Here is a 15143-nt window from a genome sequence, read left to right on the forward strand (position 1 = left end):
CAATTTGGGCTATGGTTGTCATACTTGTCGTCCAGGGATTAGGGATTGGTGCCGTTTTTCAGCCCACATTGGTTGCAATACAAGCCCACTGTACTAAAGCCCAGCGTGCAGTCGTCATCTCGAACCGCAACTTCATTCGCAGTCTCGGCGGTGCTGTGGGTCTTGCAATCTCCGCTGCTGCATTGCAAAACTCTTTGCATAGTGCAATGCCAGCAGAATTCCGCTCATTATCGCTCTCTTCATACGACACAGCCGACTTCAACTCCCTGAGCCCACGGCAAATACTGCAGATTCTGCAGGCGTACGCAACAGCGAGTCGGACGGTCTTCATCGTGAATGTACCATTCATGGGATTATGTTTACTTGGGTGCTTCTTCATTGAAGATAGAGGTCTGCAGAGGCCAGATGAAGTTGGAGAAGATGTGCAATTAAAAGAGAGACATGATGGTGGAGGTGGAGAGGTTGAAGTGAGCGGCGACAGAAGAGACCATGGGAACAGGATCAAAGAAGACGTTGTTGTGTTGTCACGGTGACAAATCACCTTGAACACCTTTCAGCATTAAATTCGAGCGCGAGCGACGTTATGGTCTTACATAAAACTTCGTTCGTCACATACCCCTCCAGCTACTTGCCCTCTCCCACGCGAACGCCGCTTCATAAACACCCACTTCATCCCACCATTTTCCAATGACCTGCATGCTAACCGGTAAAACGACTCCCTTTTCCACTCCAGGGCCTTCCGTGACTGGCAACATACCAATCGGCATCGCCAACACTGGATGCCCACTCTGATTGAACGGCGCCGTGTTGGAAGTCAAGCCGATCTGCTTTCCAATCTGTTCGAGTGGTGTTGCATCAAAGCTCGCATGACTCGTTGCTACATACGGTAGTGTAGGTGTCAACAATATATCGTACTGTGCCAGAGCCGCGTCGTAAGCATCACGAAGCTGTCTTGATAGATTCGTCGCTTTCGCGAGGAGGTTGGGAAATTTTTGTGTAGCGTACAGACCGTTGAGGTAGATGTTCTTCGTAGATGCATATGCTTCGTTCCAGTTGTCCTGGCCCATGGGATGCAGCAATGAGTTCAGCTCGAGCATCTGGTGTCCGCGACGCCCGAACGAGCCTGTGGTTTTCCCGAGAAATCCACCGATTTTCGATATGCCATTCCATATCGCTGCTCCTTTTGAGTGCAGCGGTATCGAGATCTCGGTGACTGTGGCACCAAGGTCTTCGTACTTGGTGACTGCGGTGCGAAAGAGTTGGACCACTCGTGGATCCAAGGCTGGTGTAGAGAGCGACTCAGTAATTATAGCGAATTGCTTGCCTTCCAAGGGTCTGTGCATTGGAGTATTCCTGATGGAACTGTAAATAGGTATCTTGGATGGGTGAGGTGCAGCGAAAGAACGATCGTCAATATTGTCCGTTCCGGCAATAGCTTCGAGAAGTACAGCGTTTTCCAATACTGTCCGTGTCATTGGACCAATGTGATCGTTAGTAGGCTCGTTACTTCCACATCCGGTGTATGGCACAAGGCCAAAGGTAGGCTTTAGGCCAACAATACCACAGTTGGCGGCTGGCACACGGATACTACCACCCTGATCTGCGCCAATTGACCCATCGACCTCGCCCAATGCCACAAGAACAGCTGAGCCGCTCGAGCTTCCTCCAGCGCTATAGCCTTTTGCAAATGGATTTTCCACCACTCCAGTACTCGAAGAGTGGCTTGTTGCAGAATGGCACAAGTTCTCACAGACTGCTTTTCCGAGTATTTCACCGCCAGCTGCTAGGATTCGTGTAGTGACAGCTGCATCAACATTCGGAACATAGCCTTTGACGAAGTTCGTACCCAGTAGCATTGGTACGCCCTTGACGGCAATGTTGTCCTTCAAAGCGAACGTTTTGCCGTAAAGTTTACCGTCGCTCTTAGCTTCCTTGTCAACGATTCTGCACTTCCACGCCCATGCACCATGAGAATTCTCAGATGCTTGCGGGAAATGAACATCTTCTCTGGCAAAGCGTTCCTCATCGACTGGGGGGACATAGTCTATACGTCAATGTCAGCTTCCGTCATGACTCGCGACGTGAACCACTATGTCCTACCGTCCATAGCCATTAGTCGTTCACTTGCATCGTGAAATGCGGCAAGTAAGCGTCGATAGTCCTGTTTCTCTTTCTCATCGATGCTGACCCCAAGCTGAGAGCATAGCGCCTGGAGAGTTTCTGTCGTGACAGGGTTGTCATGGCTGGTATCTAGCGAGAAAACCGACATCTCTGGTGAAACCGCAACGCTTTCAAGTAATTAGATCGCGATCGTTTGCCGATGCTACATGTTCGTCATACACTGAATTGCCAGGGGCACTCAGTTATTCATACTGGCAGGCCTGGTGCAGACCCACAGCGGCACTTGTTGATCTGCCATGACTTTAACACCTTGTGACAAATGTTCATTCGTAGCCTACCAGCCACTGATACGTACTTGCCGATATGTTCAGCCGTCTGAATGCTTGCAAGATTGTGTAGTGGAAGCCTCGAAGGAAAGATAACAGTAAAGCGGGGCAGGCGGAACGCTTATTCCCGAGGTCGATCGTCGGGAGAGTCACTTCCGATCAGCAAACAACGAACAGCGCGCCTTGTACCTGATAACTTTTCTGTGTTGTGATTGGTAAGAAACTGCTGATAAGAAATTGACAGGTGAAAAGGAACGGACTTGACGTGCAGTCAAAAGATTGTTGAGTCGTTCCTGGCTGACTCAACTGTGGATAGCCTTGCGACTTGTACGTATTGACACCGCTCTAAAATCCTACGCAGGTAGCATGCGTTGAATCTACGTTGACTCTTCCTCTTGTATTGTGTTCGTGACCGTGATATCGAATATCTGTCTGTCATGGTTCACGTCGAAGAGTCTCTTCAACTCCCCAGAGACTTTGAAGGTGCGCTACCACACAATCTGCAGTTCTCCTCATACTGATCACTATTATAGGTTTTGGCGAAGATGGTCATGACGCACAATGGCCAAACGGCGCCCGCATAGCAGTTTCCTTTGTACTTAACTATGAAGAAGGTGGCGAGAGAAACCCCATGGATGGCGATGGCATTAGCGAACCCTACCTGTGGGAGAAAGGCCCTTCGGGCGGTGGCAGGGAACAGCGCCATTTGAACGGCGAGGTAAGTTCTGGCTGTACGAACTGCATTTGAGACATACACTGACTTCGTACGTCACCTCTGCAGCAAGATTACGAATATGGTAGCAGGTGCGGCGCTTGGCGGATACTACGCCTTATGAAGGAGTTCGGCTGGAACATGACCCTGTGGGCCATTGCAGTGGCCATGGAGAGAAATCCTACGTTTGCAAAAGCTTGCGTAAGAGACGGCCATGAAATTGGGGCTCATGGGTATAGATGGCTAGACATATGGGACTATTCACTTGAAGACGATAAGGCGTATATTAAGAAGACATGCAAAGCCTTGGAAGCGGCAACTGGTACGTCCTACCCGATGCCAAACATCTTGTTCAATACTGACGCGCATACAGGCGAATTTCCGGTAGGAGCATACTTCGGTAGAGGCACGCCAAATACAGCCAGCCTGCTCCCAATCATGTGGAAAGAGATGGGTCACAAAATGCTCTACACATCGGAAGTCTATAATGAAGACTCGCCATATTGGATCGATCTTCCCTGGGAGAAGCAACTGCCTGAATCGGAGAAAGAGGGCCTGTTGATGATGCCGTACAACTACGATTGTAAGCCGCATCTCTACATGACAACATGTCCGATTTAATCTAGTAACATGATTTAGGCAACGACGGAAAGTTTCACATGCTCCCTGGTTTCGTAAGCTCAGCAGGTGCAGTGTACGAGCAGTATCTCAAGGATACGTTTGACTGCTTATACAGAGAAGGCGGTAAGATGATGACCATCCCTTTGCATTCTAGAATAGCTGGTAAGCCAGGAAGGTCGGAGAGTCTGAGAAACTTCATGAACTATATTTCAAGGAAGGAACATGTGTGGGTTGCGACACGCAGGGACATTGCGAAACACTATCGCGAGACTTTTCCTTATAAGTCTGGGTCGAAGACTGGTTGTTCATAGATCTCTTCGTACCTATGGATCTGGATCGAAATGATTATTTGGCCACGCGGATCATGGGCTAGAAGGTATAACAGCCCTCCAAACGTACCCAGATCATGCATTTGGGTGCGCCGATTTCTTACTACACGTGCCACCTGGGCAACCTGGCAAATTAGTCGTGGGGACGCCGCATGGTCTTAAAGGACACATGCAGTCGCTAGAATCGAAATCCCAGATGCAGAGAACCTGTCGCATTCGCTGGATATGCCCGTGCCCGTGAAAACCTGTGGAGCCCTGGAGTCTTTACTCAAGTACACTATCACCTTTTTGGACAGGTCAACGCACTAGCCTCATTCTTCATCTTTTTGCCCGTCGGCTTCTTTCCTCCCGACGCGTTATCGTCTTATCATCGAAGATCTGCCGTATTCCCAGCATTGCGAAACCTTGCATAGATAGATGGCTGATAGGAATATTTGTCTGCCACAATGACGAGATGCGCAATTTGTAGAGGCGATCAAGATGTTTATAGCCTGGCAATCACCTCCCGCCGAACAACCGAGGCTCGAATTGGTATTTGCTCAGGCGTGAGTATTCCTGCGCGGTCATGTCTCGCATTTTGCAACAAGGCAAGGATGTTTTGAGTTCTCCAAAAACTCTCAAAGTCATAGCGCAAGATACCAGCGATCAAGGCGAAGTGCGTTATAACAAAGACCTCCTTCCCAGTCCTCCTGGTAAGCCTTGAAATGCATCTTTCAGCATCTCCAAAAGTTAACACAATGCAGAAGATCGGAGATGGCGCTGGCAACATTACTTCGCATACTATCTGACCATGACATTCAGCCCATCCTCGTACAACCTCGGCGCATCTCTTGTCTCAATCGGTTTACTCTGGTGGCACGGCATGATTGCTGCTATCATCGGCTCCGCCATTCTCACCGTTCTGGTTGTGCTCAATAGTCGCGGCGCTGTCAAGTACTTTCTTGGCTTCCCTGTGTATGTGCGCGCAGCTGCTGGCGTCAGGGGAGCGAGTTTGTACATCGTCGTACGAGCTGTGGTTGCAATCATTTATTTTGCGACGCAGACCTACTATGGAGGCCGTATCACGTCGGTGTTCATGCGGGGTATATTTGGAAAGGGTTACAATGATATACCAAACCGCCTCTCAGAGAGTGCGGGGATCACGAGTAGAGATTTGCTGAGCTTCTTCTTGTTTTGGATGGTAGGTAATGTCCACCTTTCTCTCGTTCAAGTCCAAGGCCGACTGAGTATGCTAAAATTAATAGGTTAGTGATATCCATGTACGAACTGTATGTGAGACAAATACTGACTTCGTAAACTCATCTTTAGGCGCAACTACCAGTCATGTTCATTCATCCCACGGTACTTCGACACCTCTTTGTTGTCAAAGCTGTCTATACAACGATTGCACTCTTCGGGGTGCTCGCTTGGGTAATCAGTGCCAATGGGGGCAAAATTGGAAGTTTTACGTACACGACCAAGCAGACTCAGCTCTCGGGCTCAGCTCTGATCTGGCCCATGATACAAGCCATCAATTCCGTTATGGGCGCTCTGGCGCCAGTGCTTATCAATCAGCCTGATATAGCGCGATACGGACATTCCTACGGCGATGTGACATGGAGCCAGGGCTTCGGTATTCTTACCAGTAAAGTACTGGTCATGTTCCTGAGTACCGCAACGACTGCAGCCGCTACACAAGTCCTCGGCCAAAGCTATTGGAACGTATGGGATCTCTACGACGCCATCTTGGATCAATATTGGACTGCTGGAGCTAGAGCAGGGATAGTATTTGCGTCTTTCGGTATGATGCTCGCTGTACTTGTCACCAATGCAGGAAGCAACTCGCTTCCCGTTGGTGCCGATCTTACAGGAATCTTCCCTCGATGGTTGACCATTGTGCGGGGCCAGGTACTCTGCGCGATTCTGGCACCCTTACTTGTTCCATGGAAGATTATCGCCTCGGCGACTGCGTTCTTGACGTTCCTCGGAAGTTACACTGTATTTCTGATGCCGATCTGCGCGTGCATGATTGTCGACTACTGGCTCGTTCGAAAGGGTAACTTGCATGTTCCCTCATTGTACACGACTGCATCCGAAAGCCCGTACTCGTACTGCAAAGGCTGGAATATGCGCATGCTGGCTGCGTGGACAGCTGGGGTTGCCTTCACGGTCCATGGCGTCGCAGGGTCTTTGGATGCTGATTCTGTCGCCGAGGCTAGCAAGAATATGTACAAGCTTGGCTTTCTACTATCTCTGTTCATGGGCGGCTTGGTTTATTACAGCTTGTGCCTCATCTGGCCGGTGAAAATGGTGCCTCGAGGGGCAGGGGGAGAGCTGGGGTTTGAAGCGTTGGCAGCGAACGAAGGTTTCTTCGACGACGAGAATGTAGGAACTATCACGGGCGTACGGGAAGGCGAAGAAGTGCATGAGACGCAGCACGGCGCTGCGGATAGCAAAGGGTTTGTCTGTTAATTCCATGACATAGCTGTGAGTAAGCAAGTGTAACGTGACGTGGCGGGGCGTCGTGCATGCAGCCGGAGGTGTGGCTGGTCGACAAGCTTGGACCACGCGCAACGTCACTGCCACTGCCGGGAGAGCGTGGGAGCTTCACCATGTCCAAGGCAAACATCTCAACGTCGACGCTTGGTGCTGCCTGACTCTGCTCGTTGTACCAACAGGCGCTACCATTGTTCCGCCCAGTGAGCGCGACAACTACACCACCACCACCACCGCCGACATGTGGGACGACGAGGACAACAATCCGTATGGATCCTTTGCCCGCCATGACTCCAACACGTCGGATATTCCTGGGCTAGCGTCGCCCGCTGCCCGTAAGGCTTCTACCTACTGTCTGAAGCAATCGCCAGCATCACTAGCTGACATGACCAAGTGCCGTACCGCCCCGCGACGCCGCCCTCGGAGGCTTCGTCGCCCGCACAAGAATCGCCCGAGTATGTCTCTCAGCGCGACATGAGCGACGTCGACTACAACGAGCAGGACCAAGACCACGCAGACCCAAAGGCGCCTAAGAAGGGCGGGTACGATGCGCGCGTGGAACAATGGCTGTACGAGCACCCCGAGCAACTCGTCTTGATCACGAGCGCGGGCAAGGACGGTGTGAACTACATCCAGTACACCATCAACTGCGGTGTATGTTAGCCAGGCTACTGGGGAGCCGCGCAGCTGACACATGGACAGGGCCTCGAAGTCAAGCGCCGATACTCTGAATTTGCATCCCTGCGCGCCGAACTGGTCAGACTTCACCCCACGCTCATCGTACCTCCCATCCCCGAGAAGCATACCATGGCCGACTACGCCGCCAAGCCGACAAAGGCGAAGGAGGATGCCGGCATAATAGAGCTGCGGAAGCGCATGCTGGCTGTCTTCCTTAACAGGTGTAGGAAGATGCAGGATATACTACAAGATGGCGTCTTCTGGCGGTTCCTCGATCCCTACACAAGTTGGGTAGGCTTCGTTCTCTTGTAGATACCAACCCCTTCAACTGACTTGCTTCTGTAGGCAGACGTACTCAACAGCCCGCCTGTTTCCAATATCCCCAAACAGATCCTCAAAGCACCTCCGCTCGATGCCGCGAACCCTTCCCAAGCCCACAGCTACCTTCCAGTCCCCTCGTCTTCCGCAAAATTGAAGTCGGGCGGTACCATATCTAGCTCGGGTACTCCTGTCTCACCAGCCAACAACGCAGCCCTACCTTCAGCAGCCGCGCATACGACACCGGGTCCTGCCATTTTCGGTCGTTTCCCTCCTGAGACGCGCAATATGTCGGAAGAGGAGTTGGATCCATACTTTGTTAGCTTCGAGAACTCGTCCAAAGACCTAGAACACCTGCTGCAAGGACCAATGGAGAAGGTCAACAGACGACTGCTCATGCACCTGGGCAATTGGGGAGAGGACATGGCAGATCTTGGCGCTCGATTCAATGCCTTTTCGCTATCTGAACAGACGCAGTCTCTCGCTGCAGCCATTGAAAAGACGGGACAAGCTGTCGACTCTACGTACATTGCGACGACCGAACTCTCTTCGTCTCTCAGCGCAGGCTTCTCGGAGCCTATGCGTGAGAGCGCGCAATTTGCCGGTATCGTACGTTCTACCTTGAGATATCGAGTGCTCAAGCGGATACAGGAGGACATGACAAAGGACGAACTTGAGAAGAAGCGCAATCTACTAGAATCCCTCGAACGCAGTGAAGCAGAGTCGAAACGATTAGAACAACATCTGAGTGGCGTCAGCCATCAACCTGCCCGAAGTCGCGCTGCATCCAACAGCTCACACCGAAGCATCGGCGAGGCGGAGCAACCACGTAGATCGGACGAGGATAGGGCGTCGATTGATTCCGACTTCCCACCTACACATGGCGACACACCATCCAGCGCACAGGGCGCACCTGATAATCAGTCACCGCCTAGTAGCCCGCACAAGAAGACTGCAAGTGGAAATTTCGTCACCAACAAGCTGTTTGGGTCCATTACACATGCTTTCAGGGGTATGGCAGACGTAGATCCTGAAAAGACTCGAAGAGATCAGATCGGCAAGACACGGGATAGTATGGTACAGGTAGGCTTAATATGTCATTTGTGAAGACACTTGGAGATACTGACCATTACGCAGCTCGAACAAGCGCTGACTGTGGCCGAGAAAGACACCAAAGACGCAAGTGCGGGTGTGATGAAGGACCTGCGACGATTCCAGAGTGAAAAAGAGGACGATTTACGGCGTTACATGGTATGTCTCGGTCTTTACCTAGTGCTCTTGAAAGCCGCTAAGAACAACTGCAGATGGAGTTCGCTCAATGCCATATCGATTGGGCGAAACGAAACAAGGCGGCTTGGGAAGAAGCTAAAGCCGAAGTTGAGAATATTGCGCCACAGCCCTCAGAAGAATACCCCAGGAGATCTGAGGACTTTGAAGCCCGAGAGCAGTGATGGCGCGTGCCATGTCTGTCTGTGTACACCTGGCGATGCATCCTTTGAGCGATTGCGCACCTGTATTAAATATGGCGAGTAGTAATTCAAAGTATAATAACAGTCGTTTGCTTTACCATGTACAACTAATCAGAACTACAACGTAGCTTCGTCGAACTTCAATCACCAGCTTATTGTGAAAATGTTCCCTTAGATGCGCTCATTGAGCGTGCTGATAATAGAGCATTTTGAGATCACACTACACATATGACAAGGACGGTAATGTCTGAGCATGAGAATGCCAGCTGCCAGGGTGGTTTTATACGACAAGATAGCTCCATGGACGATACTGTGAAACAGAGCTCAACGCAATTCTACATAAGAGAGCTCCAGCAGCCTTAATATCTTCCCCTTTGTTACGCTAACCATCTACACCCTACTTCTAGTCAATGTGTGCTGTTGCTGTCTTACATCGCCTGAAATTTACTTGTCCACAGATCCCCCAATTAGGCCTTCTTGCTCTTCTATACGGCATCAACAATTGCGAACTCGGCAACGAGATTCAGGGACACAAGTCGCTTCGAACGTTGGATAGTATGCTGCTCACGGATTTGAGGGTTTGGGAAAGGACAGGGATGAGGACTTGGAAGGAAACGCGACAGCGATCATGAGTACGGAAGGTATTAGGTGCAAGGGGTGGAGGAATGCCAGGGATAAACATGGTTGGTCTGCGAGGAATGGATCAAACAGGATGGGTGATGCGCAGGCAGCGAGGACGACGGTCTGACTGGTGGCTAATGACTGCAAGATATAGAACAACGTCATCTCCTCATGGCCGCAAGTCATGACACAGGTTTGATAGTCTCAAAGAGGTCATCTGTATCCGTTCGTAGACACATAGGATTGGCAGTGGCCGGGGTAAACCATGTGGAAATCGGGCGAGTGGCAAAATAGTTGGGGGATCGTAAAGTCCATGATATGCATTGATGGTTAGCAGACAATTGATCTCAAACGCCATCCGTCTTGTCGTTCCCATCCGCAAGAGTTTTACAGGCGCTCGTAGATATACATGCCGATGCCCGCAGAAGCAACTCCGTATCCACCGTGAGGAAGAACCAGGCGAACCAGTAGTTGTAGAGAAACCGCCACTCGACTCCAGCCATGACCTTCGTAGTCATCATCAGTGTGCACCCGCTTATTTCTTGTCCTTCTTCGCACCGCCCTTGGACTTGGCTGTGCCCCGGAACTCCTTCATCCTGTTCTTGCGCTGCTTGCCTGTTGTCCAGTCAGTATGTGTCATGTATCAACATGCAGATCCATCGCCATAATTGCGACACCATGCATAGACGCAGGGAAGACGTACGCTGCTGCCTGCTGGCCTTCTCGACCTTGGTGGCCATGCCGTAGCGTACTAGCCTGTAGCGGGGCTCGAACTTCTTCATGGCTTCGGCGCTGTCATAGATAAGAGCGAAGCCGGTGCTCTTGCCGCCACCAAAGTGTGTCTTGAAACCGAATACGGAGACATCGTCCTTCTTGGCCTTGTACAGCTCACCGAGCTTGCCACGGAGTTCGTCCTTGGAAACGTTTGCGCGGTTGGGGTGAAGGACATCGCTGTAGTATTCCCGTCAGACTCAATCCCCCGCAACTGTGTGCTCGGTGTTTCCTGCACTTACACGACCATCTGACGACGTCCGAGGAGAGGGTTGCGGATGAACTTGCGCGTGCGCAGAGTAACTTGAGAGTCGGCCATGTTGGAAGGATTCGACCTGCAACACGACAATTAGCCGTGAGTCACAAGTACAATAGGGCGGGCTTGGGTCTGCAATGGACGTACTGGACAGAGATCGATCTTGCTGTTGTCGATTACCTGTGGTTAGCTGGCGGCAAGATGGAGATGTCGAATTTGCTGCGTCGTGTCGGCGGTCGGCAGTGCGCCTCGCTTAGTCTGCCAAGGCGCCCCGCTACAAAGTTACGTAAGCAGATGCGTGCTTGGATGTTCTTTCCCCTCGTCAAAATCAGAACATACAGCTAGGCTGCACGACTAGGGAGGCTGAGACACATTGAAATATTCTAGCTTACGTGCCGAACAAAAACTATTGTCGCTTCCATGGACGCTCCGTCCAACCTACCGCAGCTACTTATCTTGCAACGCCAGTATTTCCAGCTGGTCGAACCACACCAATTAAGATGGCCAGATGATGCGATACTAAAAGCGCCAAACGTACAAGTGTGGCTCTTCCACAATCTGTTCGATGCAGCCAATATCACATCACTACCCCCGGACCGCTATCGGTTGAGGATTCTCAAACAACTTGTCGCAAAACTCGAGAGGTCGATCACCGACCCGGAGGAGGATGTATGGTCTCCTATCTCCTCACCATGGCTTTGCCTTCGCTGTAGCCAGCCATCTATCAAGTCATAATAATCATCTTGCAATCGCAAAGATTCCATGCAGCACTTGCTGACCTTTCTCTTCGTCCCAATTATAGGAAATCTCAGATGACATTATGGAAGCGATGACTATTCTGCTTGTTGCTGATCTGCCCTCCGAAGCCGATGCAGCTCAGCAAAAAGCATTCGTGACGTACTCTTACCCCCATCATTCAATCGATGATAGCGTAACGCACGAACGTACGGTAACGCTACTTGAAGCGCGATCCGTCATCTCCTCGTCTGGAACGACTGGTCTCAGAACTTGGGAAGCCGCCTTGCTACTCGGGTCGCATCTCGCGTCCGAGGCTGGCCGACCGTTTGTATCCGGGAAGAGATTGTTTGAACTTGGCGCAGGAACTGGAATGCTGTCCATTCTTTGCGCGAAGCACTTGGGGGCGACCGGCGTGGTTGCCACAGATGGCGACGAGGCTGTTGTCGATGCCATCAGAACAAATCTTTTTCTCAACGGACTTGATGTCGATGACACGTCCCGGATTCAAGTGCGGACAGCCGCGCTGAGGTGGGGCCATCCCATTGACGCAGCGACCTTTCCCGAAGACTATGGCATGAGCGTACCAGATGTTGTAGTGGGAGCAGACGTCGTAAGTCATCGTCATTGCAGTCTCGTGGAGAAGTGGATCTGACAACGTCGCAGACATACGACAAGTCCGTCATTCCGCGATTGGTCTCGACTCTGGGAGAATTCTTCTACTTGAACCCAGCGCTCGAAGCTCTGATATCTGCGACGATTCGCAACGAAGAAACGTTCGAGACCTTTCTGAACGCGTGTAGTGGGTCTCTCCACGTCTTGTTTTCCTGGCCATGTTACGACATCGGGCGAGTTGTTGCTGACTTTTGTGGGGTAGGGCGGAACCGTTTCAGCTTCGAGCAGGTTGATTGCCCACCGGTGCCTGAACACCAACAGAAAGGGCCGTTTTATCCAACTTCGACCCCGATCCAACTGTGGCGTGTCACTAGAGGGCGATACATGGACGATCCGGTTTCTGTTTGAGACCAAGGTGTCGAGAGAGAAAACTCTTGACCGACATATGAAGGTACATAGACGCTGATGGTGGCGGATTGCAGCATAAAGAAAGGTGTGTATTTTGAAGCCTAAGAGATTTTCTGGTGATTCACCATGTTCGAGACGGTGAAGGCCCTTCTGAAGACCCGGTTGGCTCTTTTGTTGCGCGGCCGCTAGGATAGAGTTACGCGAGTAGACAATGGACCCGCATCTAGTTATGCACAGTCAAAAGTCACTCAACCGGAGTGCTTCAGAGATGCGAATTATCGGCAAGGAACACACTCTATGTATAGCGGCTCGCAAGCCGACTGGTGAGCTGGATGAAGCCGCGAAAAAAGCTGTTCAAAGCCCGACTAAGGCGTGGTGAGTCGATTGCGAAAGAGGAGCCGCGCCCTGTTACCGAACGGAAGGCTGTGATAGATACGCAATATGGCTTCATTGTGTTGAGAGAGCTCGCACCCGAGTGGGCAGTGGTGTGTAGTGATGGTGCCCGCTGCGAGTCGCACCGAGTTGCACAAGAACGTGGACCTTTGGTGGTCTTCCCGTGTGCATGCTCGGCCCGCAATTCGCTGCAACACGACGGCTGCGACGTTTCCATGCACAGCGCTGCAACGGCGAAAGGATGCACTCTGGCCAGGCTTCCCCGCCGTGGCTACACCGGCAAAGATTGAGTTGTAGCAAGGCACCATGGTGGATGCGAGTGGGGGGTAGTAGGGAGGAGTCAGCGGGCAGCGGGTGCCGCTATGGCGTGCTAGATGATCTCAATGGCTCCATCGTGATGGCTATCACGAATCATCCCCACACGCGCAACCATATCCCGACCGCATATCTAGGCCGTCGTCGTCAACCATGTTCTAGAACTGCCCTCAGGTACTCGCAGGCGCCGGTCTCGTAATTACTTATTGACCGCAATCCCGCACTCCTCTTGCTATCGATCTCGGATACATAGCTTGTTATCCTGCCGCTGAAAGCCGCCTGCCCCGTGGAAATACTCGGCTTTGCTGTCTCTCACGAACTGCTGCTTATCGCCGCGCACCCCAGCCCAGCCCAACCCGCGCATCGTTCCCGGAACTATACTGCACTCTATCCTTCCTTCCTTCCGACGTCGCACGTCCCGTGTCTGTTGAAGTAAGCTCGTTCTCCTGGCTTCTTGGTGTCGCCTCTCAACCTCGTCGATCGATCAAGGCCCCTTCTTGTACATCGTCACGATCTAGACACGCACTATCGTGTTCCTGGCTAAGACGTTGGCGCAGAACCCAGGCGATAAGGATCCTAAACAAAGCCACGCACGAACCTTCCGTCATATCAGCAGCTGGTACTCGGCGGCCTGTGTCACCGCTTCTTTGCTGCCCTACTTCCAGCCCTGTAACGACATCGTGCACCGTGCACCGTGCGCGATTACCACAGTGAGGCTTTTAAAGTTCTTCTGCATCCATCATGGCCACACATCACGTTCGTCACCCGTCTCATCAATCCAAAAAGTCGCAGCCAGCGCACGCACGGCCCTCTAGGCCTCTGTCAAAGCGGACCCAGTCCCACGGCACCAAAGCCGCCTCCAAAGCCGTTCATTACAAAGAGACTGCATCCGACGAGGACGAGGACTCAATGGCCGTGAGTTTTTTGAACTACTGGTATGTTGTCGTCATCCGAGTCCTCGCGACTGCGCACTAATCTTGTGTTGCAGCACCGTCTGCGAGAAGCAAATTATTGTTCCCAGTAACTCTGTGCTCTATTGCTCGGAAAGGTATGGCCCACACCCACTCTATGATGCACAGGCCACCTACTGACATGCACACGTAGCTGCAAGAAAAAGGACACCGAGAAGAGCCTTACCTATTCATACGATCATTACTCACCGCCAACTACGCCATTTGCCAACTTCACGTTCGACGAGTTTGCCTTTCGCGACATTGTACCTCAGCGCTCCCCCACTCAGCCTGAGTCAAAACGCTCGTCATGTGCCTTCTCCGACATCTCGTCAGACGATAACAGCGTCGACCGGTGTCAGCGTTTCGACTCGGAGGCATCAAAATATCTCCGCAAATTCCCCTCGCCTGCCTACTTCCCCGATACCGTTCGACCGCGCTACAGCCGTAGCTCTACTTCACAAATCAGCTTTAGCGCCGCCCCCTCGCTGTCACACACCCCAGCCTCGTCAGTGAGCTACTCGCTGCCATACACGCCCGCCACTACGCGACCTCTTCCACCCAGGACTAAGCCGTCGCATAGTGGGTCTTACGGAGCCAAATCAATTGATCTCGTTACCCCAGTGACGGCTCCATCGAGTCCAAAGTCCTATTCGCACAAATCGGCGGCTTCCATATCAAGGACGTCTGCTAGTACAATTGAAGGCGAGATCTTCTACGCCAAGTCACCAGTTCCTGAGCCATCATTCGCTAGTGGCAGTCTTGGTCGATTACTTGCTTCAACACCTCGTTAAACAAGTGCTGTCTCGAGGACGCTTGATCACAAATCGCCCCTCGGGTTTTTTAACACAACCTTTTCTAATAGCAGGCCACGAGCGCTTGGCTATGCGGGCGTAGCCTCGATACTCTTGGGACATGTACATTTCGTTTCCACAACAAAAGTCTTTTGGTCATCGCGTAGATGGCCCTCCTTTGCGAATAGCGATATACCAACAAGCCTTTAGATCTCATGGAGAAATTAGGATGCATG

The 15143-nt window shown here is 51.7% G+C and overlaps 7 protein-coding genes across 7 annotated transcripts; 5 read left to right on the forward strand and 2 right to left on the reverse strand.

The window, feature by feature from the left end:
* Positions 1-608: 608 nt before the first annotated feature.
* Positions 609-2269, reverse strand: J4E79_000055 (uncharacterized protein; the record flags this gene model as incomplete). The annotated part of the gene is made up of 2 exons (XM_049348974.1): positions 609-2044; positions 2101-2269. 2 exons carry the CDS (start codon positions 2267-2269, stop codon positions 609-611), a joined length of 1605 nt encoding a protein of 534 aa, XP_049215761.1.
* Positions 2270-2884: 615 nt separating this feature from the next.
* Positions 2885-4153, forward strand: J4E79_000056 (uncharacterized protein; the record flags this gene model as incomplete). Its single annotated transcript, XM_049348975.1, has 6 exons — positions 2885-2930; positions 2981-3165; positions 3229-3481; positions 3533-3742; positions 3799-3903; positions 4092-4153. 6 exons carry the CDS (start codon positions 2885-2887, stop codon positions 4151-4153), a joined length of 861 nt encoding a protein of 286 aa, XP_049215762.1.
* Positions 4154-4899: 746 nt separating this feature from the next.
* J4E79_000057 (uncharacterized protein) lies at positions 4900-6560 on the forward strand (the record flags this gene model as incomplete). Its single annotated transcript, XM_049348976.1, has 2 exons — positions 4900-5289; positions 5574-6560. 2 exons carry the CDS (start codon positions 4900-4902, stop codon positions 6558-6560), a joined length of 1377 nt encoding a protein of 458 aa, XP_049215763.1.
* Positions 6561-6825: 265 nt separating this feature from the next.
* Positions 6826-9031, forward strand: J4E79_000058 (uncharacterized protein; the record flags this gene model as incomplete). The annotated part of the gene is made up of 6 exons (XM_049348977.1): positions 6826-6919; positions 6979-7238; positions 7287-7553; positions 7608-8663; positions 8718-8831; positions 8885-9031. The coding sequence occupies 6 exons, from the start codon at positions 6826-6828 to the stop codon at positions 9029-9031; spliced, it is 1938 nt and encodes a 645-aa protein (XP_049215764.1).
* Positions 9032-10205: 1174 nt separating this feature from the next.
* J4E79_000059 (uncharacterized protein) lies at positions 10206-10760 on the reverse strand (the record flags this gene model as incomplete). The annotated part of the gene is made up of 3 exons (XM_049348978.1): positions 10206-10285; positions 10374-10621; positions 10684-10760. The coding sequence occupies 3 exons, from the start codon at positions 10758-10760 to the stop codon at positions 10206-10208; spliced, it is 405 nt and encodes a 134-aa protein (XP_049215765.1).
* Positions 10761-11805: 1045 nt separating this feature from the next.
* J4E79_000060 (uncharacterized protein) lies at positions 11806-12421 on the forward strand (the record flags this gene model as incomplete). Its single annotated transcript, XM_049348979.1, has 3 exons — positions 11806-12045; positions 12099-12234; positions 12369-12421. The coding sequence occupies 3 exons, from the start codon at positions 11806-11808 to the stop codon at positions 12419-12421; spliced, it is 429 nt and encodes a 142-aa protein (XP_049215766.1).
* Positions 12422-13904: 1483 nt separating this feature from the next.
* Positions 13905-14684, forward strand: J4E79_000061 (uncharacterized protein; the record flags this gene model as incomplete). The annotated part of the gene is made up of 4 exons (XM_049348980.1): positions 13905-14098; positions 14152-14211; positions 14268-14541; positions 14589-14684. 4 exons carry the CDS (start codon positions 13905-13907, stop codon positions 14682-14684), a joined length of 624 nt encoding a protein of 207 aa, XP_049215767.1.
* Positions 14685-15143: the final 459 nt, after the last annotated feature.

The sequence above is a fragment of the Alternaria viburni genome, assembly GCF_023758015.1.
Source record: "Alternaria viburni strain BMP 2772 chromosome Unknown scaffold_1, whole genome shotgun sequence".
NCBI classification, from domain to species: domain Eukaryota; kingdom Fungi; phylum Ascomycota; class Dothideomycetes; order Pleosporales; family Pleosporaceae; genus Alternaria; species Alternaria viburni.